General features: G+C 37.6%; 1 protein-coding gene across 1 annotated transcript; it reads right to left on the bottom strand.

Annotated features, from left to right (window-relative positions):
- Positions 1–1,158: 1,158 nt before the first annotated feature.
- LOC110777055 (RNA-binding protein CP29B, chloroplastic) lies at positions 1,159–4,714 on the bottom strand. The gene is made up of 4 exons (XM_021981662.2): positions 3,989–4,714; positions 3,653–3,754; positions 2,374–2,685; positions 1,159–1,628 (listed from the first exon to the last, which is right to left on the bottom strand). Exons 1-4 carry the CDS (start codon positions 4,349–4,351, stop codon positions 1,566–1,568), a joined length of 840 nt encoding a protein of 279 aa, XP_021837354.1. The 5' UTR covers positions 4,352–4,714; the 3' UTR covers positions 1,159–1,565.
- Positions 4,715–11,141: the final 6,427 nt, after the last annotated feature.

The following is an 11,141-nucleotide window of genomic DNA, read 5'->3' as shown; positions in this document are numbered from 1 at the left end:
CTCTGTAGTCTGTAGTAGCTAGCAAATGCTGATTTCAGAATACCCATAAGTCAAATACATAGCAATATACAGTGTCAAACCAGTCCAGTCCAAAAAATACACATACATTAGTATAGAGAAAGCAAGTCAACTTTTAAAAAAGGCCATATCTTGAGTTGAGCTGCCATGGAATGGTTCTTCACCCGTAATCAACAACCTGTTGAAGAAAAGCCAAAAGCCCAACCCTTCACTAGTCCAGTAGGCAGTAGGCAGTAGGCAGTAGGCAGTAGGCAGTAGGCAGTAGGCAGTAGGCAGTAGGCAGTAGGCAGTAGGCAGTAGGCAGTAGTCAGTAGTCCCTATCCATTTCAACTGAAGATTAATGTCTAGCAGCTAGGTGTATACATTCAAAACATACTGCAAAAGTGAAGTCAAACATCTTCCTCTTAATCTCAAGTCAACTACAGCCCTCTCCTTAACTCCTGATATTAAACTCGTGGGATAATTGATACTTTAGAAGACACTCATCACTAATATCTGCAAGAACCGTCAACATCCATGACTAACAGATAGGCCCTTCATTCAGTCGACTCAAGTCGCAACATCAACATTCAAGACTCAGCTCAGACCGTCTCCAAATTATACATCCATTCAGAATAGATCGCCAAAACATAGGTGTTGTAGCAACTACATTAAATCGATTTCAACTGACCTCATATTTGCACTGATTGCTTATTTCAAACTAACTTCAAGTCATCAACTGGTATACTAAACTTTTAATTTACTTCTTATATTCCTACCAAGTACACCCGTTTATAAACATTTCCTTCCTATGTTTTGTGTAATGTTATCCGGCTCCATAGAATAAGAGAATCAGTAACAGATCTACTCTCACAACGCGAATACAATAAGATGAGAGAAAGTGTTCTTCTCTAGTATATGTATATCCCACGTAAATGTTCACTATATAGTGGATCCCTGTTCAAGTGTTAAGCATACACAACCGGTTTATACTTTATACACACAAAAGCTAGCCATTCATATAGGCGATCCGAACAGGGATGGAGATTAACACACAAACACACCACAAGGAAGAATCATCCATCTACAAAATAAACTACGGAGTACTAAGATTAGGGACATCCAAGTTTCTAATAGGACAGAAAAGAATTAAAAAACCAATTCACTAAACAAATAACATTTGTATTACTGCATCATTACCGGCCAACCAGTTTCTTACATAAGAGTGCTGCATTGTTAATCAATTTCAAGCATCCTTGCAGGGAATGAAATATTACATTCAGACCATCCTGCTATTAAAGAGTTTAACTAATCATCATCCAACCTAGACTGCAAAAAAGCATTACACATAGTAGAATTCAAATACCTAAATAGTAAATAGAGCTTCCATAACATATTCAGTATTTCTCCATGCACAGTGTACAACATCTTAGCCATTTCTGTGCATCTGAAAAATTTGAGCAAACTGATGCACAAAACAGCACATTGTTCAACACTAGTTGGGTTCACCTGCAGCCGCATTTCTCTAGCTACCAGCCTAGGAAATCATTTTATAACCGCTTTTCACTTTAAAACGCACGCCTCTGCCTTGCTTCTGCGGCAGTTACTCGGATAGACCTCCCATTCAAATCCTGCATGACATGCCAAAGGTTACATTACCATACAATTCACCAACAAGAAGTTGGGAAAAAAAGACATGAGGTTGAGGGAAAAGGTTATATGACATATCAATAATATTAGGGATTAGTATTCATAACCAATATAAGGAAGATGTAAGAAATTGAATAAAATGATTAGCATAATAAGTTATCTCTACCCGTTACCTCTACCCCCACACTGATGCACCAAAATAGAAGTGAAACAAATAACCGCAAACTAATAATTATAGAGTAATTGGTAGATTTGATGTTCAAAGAAGAAACATCAAACTGCACAATGAAGACCTAAACATAAACACTCAAAGCTCAATGTTGGCCACAAGATGTTTCATACATACAATAAATCAACAATTTAACCAACCTTTTATGATTAACATCCGTTACCCAAACATTAATCCTCCCATGTTGATCAACATCAAGTACACACAATAAGAATCTTTCAAACAAATCATGCATAAAATTACACCTAAATCAACCCGCAACCAAGACAGGTGATAGATAGATAATGTCTGCAGGAGGGGGGAGAATGTAACTTGTACGTAATTCATGAAAACCCTGGATAACACAAAGAAAAATGCTTCACGATAGAATCGTGGTTTTGTTACCAATTGTTGAAGGACTATCATTTAAGTTAATAACTTCACACTAGATGGCACTTGGTGTAATCAATAAAAACACTAAATCATGCCGAGGATATGATACGATATGATTGTCTTACCACGCCGTCTAAGGATTCAATAGCAGTGTTGACCTCATTAGCAGAATTGTAAGTTACAAATCCAAACCCTCTGGAACGGCCAGTATCCCTGTCATAAATCACCTTTGCTTCCACTACATCTCCCGTTTCGCTAAAAAGAGTCTTGAGGGCATCATCATCAACTTTCCATGAAAGATTCCCCACATGAACCCGGTTGGAGCTCCCAAAGCTTGATCCACCACCTCTGGCACCTCCCGCACCTCTAGGGGAAAAGTCATCTCTTTTAGGTGGTGGAGGTCCTGCATTCACCCTCAAGGTCCTGCCATCAAGTTCCTGCCATCACCATAAAAGCTTGTGAGATAAAAATAAATAAAATAAAGACTAGAACCGTCTCATAAAAATGCTTGTTCCTACTAGGTCAGCCTCCTTTCAATGAAAGCCTTTCAGTCTCTTTATCCAAGTGTTCCATTAAACGAACTTTTAAGCACATATAATGGTTCATTCACAAGCACAGGATATAGTTTCCATAACAGCTTTGTCTATGAAAGGGGACTATACCATTTGATATTACAATTAACTTGCAATACAAAGTAAATTTACAATTATCTAGACATGAATGAGCCATTTAGATTTTATCCACTGTACTCCACCAAACCACCACCAACAATCCATCATAGATATATGATGCAGCAGACACAAAAGCAGTAGGTTAAATTTGTACTCAAGTTGAGCTCACAACTAAAAGAAATTTGAATCCGAGCCAATATGTTTGGATTAGTTTGGAATAAAAATAAAAAGTTGAAATTACTTCAAATAAGATAAGGTAAAATAAGAACAGAGAAGTTTACACAGGGGAATCCATGTGAAAAAGACCAACCCTAATCAGACCTTATCTGAACTTATCTTATCTTTAAGATCCTATCCCAAAATTGTTAAACCTTAAACATACTTTCTTTAAGCTAAAATGTACAATACAAGGTCATTCTGCTGAACAAAAAATAAAACCAACTATTCCACTTTTACATGGGTTTCATAAAACAAAGAATTTCACACGAGGGGAAGTAATTGTATGTCATATTTCACATAAAACAATATAATTTCTCTTCACATACTTAGTTATCACATCATTAGTTCAAATTATACTATCAACGGGGATACATGACTACCTCATTCCAATTCAGCTATGAAACTATACGACCTTATCCAAACAATTAACTTCAAACAATATGCATATTAGTTAACATGGATTAACTCGAACAAACAATCAGAAAACTTGAGTTTAAATAGTTAAAGAATTTACATAGTTATTGAATTGCTGAGCGGCTGCTTCTACTTCTTCAACAGAAGACATGGTCACAAATCCAAACCCTCTGCTCCTTCCAGTCAATTTATCATATATAACCTGCATAAACCCAACAACTATCGCTTATTAGTTTACCCAAATAATAAATCTTTCAAATATTACCCAAAATATCACAATTAAACAACAAATTATAAGCATAAATTTGACAAAAATACATAAACTCCTCAATAATTGTTATAATTAAACATTAAACCAACATAATTAACAATTAACCCATTAAATTAAACAAAAATTTGCTAAAAATTAACGGCGTTATCTTATCCGTAAACTCACCTCAACCATTTCGACGGTACCAGCAGCACCGAACAACCCAGCGAGCTCAGCACTGTCAACATTAAATGGAAGATTACCCACAAAAATCTTAAGGTCAGGGGAGAAGTTAGGTTGTCGTCCGGCATCATCGTCACCCATAACATCCTCCTCCTGCTCAAACTCGGAAGAAATGGCGACGTGTCGCACGAAGCTTGAGGAAATGGATTCGAAGCGTTTCAAGGAGGGAAAAGCGACGGAATTAAGCAGTGTTTTGGAAGAAGAAGAGGAAGTTAGGAGAGAGAAAAAGGGGAGTGAAGGTGAAGAGATTTTAGAAGGAATTAGCGTTTTGGGTGCAAAAGAAGCGAGGAAAGAGGTGGAAGCCATTGTTGTAGAGAAGGTGAAAGGAGGAGATAAGGCTGCTACTGCTGCTAGAGAGATAGGGAGGGAGGAAATGGGAGCGATAAGGTTTTAGGCGCAGCTGCAAATGGGTTTTATGTGAGTTGAGGGGATATTTATGGTCACAATACTCTTTTCAAATCAACTTGGATTTTTTACTTGCAATTTTAAAAATCGAACAACTTGTGGAAATGTGTAAATGATATTTGTATTTTGTGGATATTTTTAGTTGGGCCAATAGCAAAATTGGTTGTGGCCTTGTTGGAGATAGTCCTAGTGTTTGGTTACAATTTGGGTTAGAGTTTGACAGAATTAGGGATTAAGATCAAGAAAATTTAAGTTGTTATTGTATTAATTATAATCAGCAATGTACAAGCTATATATAAGCATAAAAGGAAGGAGTCTAGATCCTTCTATAGGTTGTTGCATCAGCTAACAAACAACAAAGAGTTTGTTACAATAATGCCATGGTGGCAAGACTGACTCAGCAGTTAGTTACTGAAGTACAGCAAACAATCAGCATACATCATCAACTAATATTCTAACAGCCCCCCTCAAGATGGAAGGGGATGAGAATCATGCACACCCATCTTGGACAGAAGAAACTGAAATTGACTAGATGCCAATGGCTTAGTAAACACACAGGGCCGTTCCTGATCTTTTATGGGCCCGGGGCGAAATATTAGACAGGGCCCCTTAGTACATAGATGTCAAACCAAATTCTAATATTTAACGTGCTAAAATTAAAATACTCCTAATTAATAATTTACTGTAGTATATTTGCAAAATGATTTGAATGTAAATATTGTACTCATTATGTACTTTACGTTTTAAGTAGTACTCCGTAAACATCATACTTATATAGCTATAGAAAAATTTAATTTTTTTTGAAGAAATGCATAAAGCAATTCGGGGCTGGACTATGAAGAAGTGAGTTAAAAAGCAAAAGGGAATCATTTTTGGGTAAGCCCAACTGCCCAAGTAGAAAATCTAAGCAAAATGAATGGTAAAACCCCCCAAGGAGTATCGATCTTTCAATCTTCCTACGCAAACATTCCTTTTGAACCAACTGCGCTACAAACTTCTTCATTATTATGCTGCAGGTTTTTATTACTTGTTATATAAAACCGTCGAACTGAAATTAGGGGCCCCTTTCTACGCGGGGCCCTGGGCGGTTGCCCCTCAAAACAACCCCCAGGGCCGGGCCTGTAAACACATCAGCTAACTGTTCTTGTGTAGGCAAATAGGAGAGTTATAGCAGCCCTTCTAATACTTTGTCACGAGTAAAGTGACAATCAATCTCAATGTGTTTCGTTCTTTCATGAAACACTGGGTTCTTGGCTATATGTAAAGCTGATTGGTTATCACAATTGAGAGTAATTGGCTTGAGATTAGAAAGTCCCAAGTCTGTGAGCAAATTGACTATCCAAGTTACTTCTGAAGCTGCAGCAGCCATGGCTCTATACTCGGCTTCTGCTGAACTTTTGGAGACTGTGTTTTGTTTCTTTGACTTCCAGGATATAGGTGACCCTCCTAACAGCAATATATATCCTGTTACAGATCTTCTAGAATCAGGGCAAGTTGCCCAGTCAGAATCTGAAAAAGATTGTAGAGAAATGTTATCTGTAGCCTTTAGCAGTATGCCTTGACCCTCAGTGTGAGCAAGATACCTCAAAGTGTGATGCAAAGCTGTAACATGAGGTTGTCTTGGGTCTTGTAAGAATTGGCTAAGATACTGAACTGCATAAGACAGATCAGGTCTGGTATGTGTGAGAAAGTTAAGTTTTCCAACAATTGATCTGTATTGTTCTGTATCTGCATAAGAGTCACCATCAGATTTAGATAATTTAAGATTCAGAGGTAGGGGAGTGATAGTTCTTTTGCAGACATCAAAACCACATCCAGTAAGGAGCTCCTTAGTAAACTTCTTTTGAGTGAGAATTATCCCATCTGCAGTATATCCCACTTCAATTCCCAGAAAATAATTTAGATATCCCAAATCCTTTATGCTAAACTCTTTGTGAAGGTATGCTTTGAGCTCATCAAGTTTAGCAATGTTGGTCCCAGTCAAGATGATGTCATCCACATATACAGCAGCTATGTTGATATCTGTATCTGTCCTGTGAATGAACAAACTGTAATCATATTTTGATTGCACAAAACCTTGAGATTCCAGTGCAGTTAGGAGCTTCTCATGCCACTGTCTAGATGCTTGTTTCAGCCCATAAATAGACTTGATTAGCCTGCACACTTTGTTGTTGGGGTTAGGTACCCCTTCTGGCATCTGCATATAAACTTCTTCTTTGAGATCACCATGCAGAAATGCATTGTTCACATCTAGTTGAAAAAGAGGCCAATGTTTGCTTGCTGCTACTGCAATTAAACACCTGATTGTACTCATTTTAACTACAGGACTGAAAGTTTCCTCATAATCAATCCCATATTTTTGATTGAAACCCTTGGCTACTAATCTTGCTTTGCATCTTTCTAGAGCCCCACTGGATTTAAGCTTTACTTTAAAAAACCCATTTGCACCCAATTGCCCTTTTTCCTTTAGGTAATTCCACCAATTCCCAAGTTAAATTCTGGTCTAGAGCTTCCAATTCTTTCTGCATTGCTTCAACCCAAATTTGATGTTTTGCTGCTTCCTGATAGGAGTGTGGTTCTGAAATGTCACACACTTGAGACAGAAAAGCTTGAAAGTCTTCAGGAAAGGTAACATAAGCTACCATGTTGCACCAGTGACTTGTAACACATTTGGAAGCAGAATGACATACATAATCTTCTAAATAATTGGGTGGTTTGTGAGTTCTAGAAGACTGTCTGATGATTGGATAAGGAAGACTTGCAGTATCTGAAGAACTAGATGTAGTTGAATAGCTATGATCAGTAGTGTTTTCAGAAGAACTTAATGGATGTGTTTGATCAACTGAGGTGGTGTTATGAGAAGAATTTGGTGAGTTTGTGTGTTGAGAAGGTGTTTGAGTGGTAGTAGATGTTGGTGAGGAGTTTGGTGAGGATGTATGTGAGGGAAAAATTGATTCTGGTGTTGAGTAATCTGGTTCATCAAATGTGTTTGGAGAAGCAAAGGCTGGTAAGAAGATAGCATTAGTGTAGTTAGAAACTGGTGTATTGGTTTTGTGATAAAGGTGGAATGGGAAGTGTTTTTCATGAAATGTTATGTCTCTTGAAACAAAGAATCTGTTAGTGTCAATTTCTAAGACCTTATAGCCTTTCTGGGATGCAGAATATCCCATAAGAACACAAGGAGTAGCTCTGCTATCCAATTTAGTTCTCCCAACTTTTGTAGTAGAAACATAACAGAGACAACCAAATGTTCTGAGATGAGTAAGATCAGGTTGTTTTTCATACAATCTGTAAAAAGGTGAATCCAATCCAATGGATTTCAGTGGCATCCTGTTAATCAAATATGCTGCACACATCACACACTCACCCCAGAACCTAGCAGGAACCTTTGATTGAAAATACAATGCCCTTGCTGTCTCTAAAAGATGTTTATGTTTCCTTTCCACCACCCCATTCTGCTGGGGAGTGTGACTACAACTAGTTTGATTCAATATACCTAGTGTCACACACAACTTTTTGAAATCTCCTTCACATAATTCCTTTGCATTGTCCGATCTTACACATTTAACAGTCACACCAAACTGAGTTTTCACCATATTCAAGAAATCAGTTAACACAGAAACACAGTCTTTCTTATTTCTCAACATGTGAATCCAAGTGAATCTACTGTAATCATCTACAATAGTCAAAAACTGATTACAACCAGTAGGAGTTTTCACAGAATGTGGGCCCCAAACATCAATGTGTATTAGCTCAAATGGACAAGTTGTCTTAATGCTACTATGTGGAAAGCTAAGCCTGGTTTGTTTTGCAATGGGACACACTTGACAAATTGTGTCTTGAATACAAGAATTGACTTCACAACTAGGGTTAATCAACTTAAGTTGACTAAAAGGGATATGACCTAGTCTTAGGTGCCATAGTTTGGCATTATTGACAGCAGTAGAACAGGCTGTGTTGCACTCATGTGGCTGTTTTGTAGATGTAGCTGCTATATTGTGTTCTCCAACATTGTACAGACCAGAACTCACATCACCAAGAGGAATCAATTTCCCTTTCTGACAGCAAATAAAGCACTTGTCATGAGTAAAATGCAGCTCACAATTCAAATCTTTGCATATCTTGTGGACAGAGATTAGATTATATTTGAAATCAGGCACATGCAGTACGTTGTGAAGTGTAATTCCTTCATTTAAGACTACTGAACCAACATGTTTCACGGGTATTTTACTGCCATCAGGTATGGTTATATATGTAGATTGATTATCAACCCTTTTATATGCAGAAAACTGACTCAAATCATGACAGAAATGATCTGAAGCACCACTGTCAAGCAACCATTTAGAATTAGTATGAGATATTAAACAGATATTACCTGCCATTAAGGCCAAGTTAGGTTGATGACTAGAGCCAGAACTTTGTTGTTGCTTGCTCAAAAGATTCATCAGCTGATTATACTGCTCCACTGAGATATTAGTATTTGCTTCAGTTTTTGGATTGTTGGATGTGTCAGCATCACCATCTCCAGCAGTTGACATTGCTGCTGTCTTGTTTTTGAAATGCTTAAAACCTGGTGGATAACCATTGATCTTGAAGCACCTCTCAATACTGTGTCCAGGAATTTGACAATGTGTACAGAAATACTGTGAGTTGCTCCTATTAGGATTATTAGCTTTCTGAAATTGTTGAGAACCAGTTGCTCGAGATTTGAAGTTCCTGTTGTTCCAATGATCACCACCAAATCTTCTTTTCTCAGCTGCAAATGCAACAGGCTCTGTAGGATAGACAGTTTTAGAGATCTCTTGATGCCTTTCTTCTTGAGCAAAGAGTCTGTATGCTTCAGACACCTTAGGTAGAACTGGAACCATTAGCACATTTCCCCTAATTGTGGCAAACTGGTCTGTTAACTTCATCATAAACTGCATCACCATTTTTTCTTGTTGTCTTTGAAAGAACTTTTTAGTAACATTGCAGGTACAATTGTTACAAGTACAGTAAGGCATAGGATGAGCCTCTTCAATTGCATCCCAGATTGACTTGATTTCAGTAAAAAACTCAGAAACTGATTTTTCTCCTTGATTTACCTCAGCTAGTTTCTGTTCTAAAGAGTAGACCTGTGCCATAGAAGCAAAGCCAAATCTCTCTTCAAGATCACACCAAACTTCTCTGGCAGACTTCAAAAACATTACACTCTTAGCAATTATCTCACTCAGATTCCCTAGGATCAGAGAACACACCAAATCATTGCATCTCTCCCATGCTCTATACTCAACAGTTCCAACAGCAGGTTTGCTAATACTTCCATCAACAAAACCTATTTTGTTTTTAGCTGACAATGCCAGCAGCATTGATCTCTTCCAACCTGTGAAACCTTCACCATCAAACTTGAAAGAAACAAGTTGCACAGAATTTGCATCAGAAGGATGGATGTAATACAAGCTAGCAGGATCCTGATTAGGAGGCAAATTTGCATTTCTCCTAGAATCTTCGAGGTGTTCATCATTAAACGCCATTATCAATCTTCAATCAGTAGAAATCAAACAAACTGAAGTTTAATCACACAAACTGTAGTTAATTTCTTCAGAACAATTAGCAGATTTCGATCAGAAACAGTAAAATGCAAGGTTCAATTGAACTTTTTAGAGAGAATTTTGTACGAGAATTTTGCGGAATTTCAGAGAAGATGAGTCAGGTTTCTTGAACCTGCTCTGATACCATGACAGAATTAGGGATTAAGATCAAGAAAATTTAAGTTGTTATTGTATTAATTATAATCAGCAATGTACAAGCTATATATAAGCATAAAAGGAAGGAGTCTAGATCCTTCTATAGGTTGTTGCATCAGCTAACAAACGACAAAGAGTTTGTTACAATAATGCCATGTTGGCAAGACTGACTCAGCAGTTAGTTACTGAAGTACAGCAAACAATCAGCATACATCATCAACTAATATTCTAACAGAGTTGCATATGACCTCAATGAAGGGATAAATAAAAATTGTTAAATTGACCCAATACTCTGACATTATAATAAATATAATAGACAAGAGTTAAGTAAAAGGTCGAAATCTCGAGATCAAACGTTTTTTGCACTAACTATAAATATGCAATTGCTAATAAACTTTACTGTATCAAAATATGTTGGTTTGAGGTTGTTCGCACATTTTGTCAAGAATTGCGCAAATGGTGTAATCTATACCAAGGGATATGTTTAAGGAAGAGGGATTCCTCCTAACATGATCATGGCAACAACAGTCTCTCCTACTCCACTCATACATCAACTGATCAACACAAGACGATTTACTTGCTAATCTAGGGCTATTACGCACTAGCACAAATAATTCTCATCCGCGATCACAGTAAGGTTCATAGAGTCTAGGTTTATGTTTCTAATTTCCTACCTAGACATCGATCTATCAACCGTGAGACAAACGTAATAGAAATCGGGTTCGACATACATTATGGCCACTCTCCTAGGTTGACACGAAGGACGAGTGGTTTCCCTCCGAGGCAATTTTCGTTGTTAGCGGCACCGTGCTAAATTTGTAGCTAGACGAACAACCATTATTCGTGTACCCAATTTTCCTTTGCGTTTGGAATAAGGAAATACAAGACCAACCTAGGTCACCTAACATGCTCAGACAACCATCTCAACCAAAGGCATAAAGCCACAACTCCTAGCAAAGGCTAGC

This window comes from Spinacia oleracea, chromosome 5, assembly GCF_020520425.1.
Source record: "Spinacia oleracea cultivar Varoflay chromosome 5, BTI_SOV_V1, whole genome shotgun sequence".
NCBI classification, from domain to species: domain Eukaryota; kingdom Viridiplantae; phylum Streptophyta; class Magnoliopsida; order Caryophyllales; family Amaranthaceae; genus Spinacia; species Spinacia oleracea.
Note: the sequence above shows the minus strand (reverse complement) of the source record. Positions and strands in the feature narration are given on the sequence as shown.

Excerpts from the sequence above, each read along its gene's own strand:
- LOC110777055 (XM_021981662.2), bottom strand. The coding sequence starts at position 4,351 with ATGGCTTCCACCTCTTTCCTCGCTTCTTTTGCACCCAAAACGCTAATT. Across the intron at positions 3,755-3,988 it reads GTACCGTCGAAATGGTTGAG|GTTATATATGATAAATTGAC; the intron begins GTGAGTTTACGG and ends GGGTTTATGCAG. Across the intron at positions 1,629-2,373 it reads TTGAATCCTTAGACGGCGTG|GATTTGAATGGGAGGTCTAT; the intron begins GTAAGACAATCA and ends CATGTCATGCAG.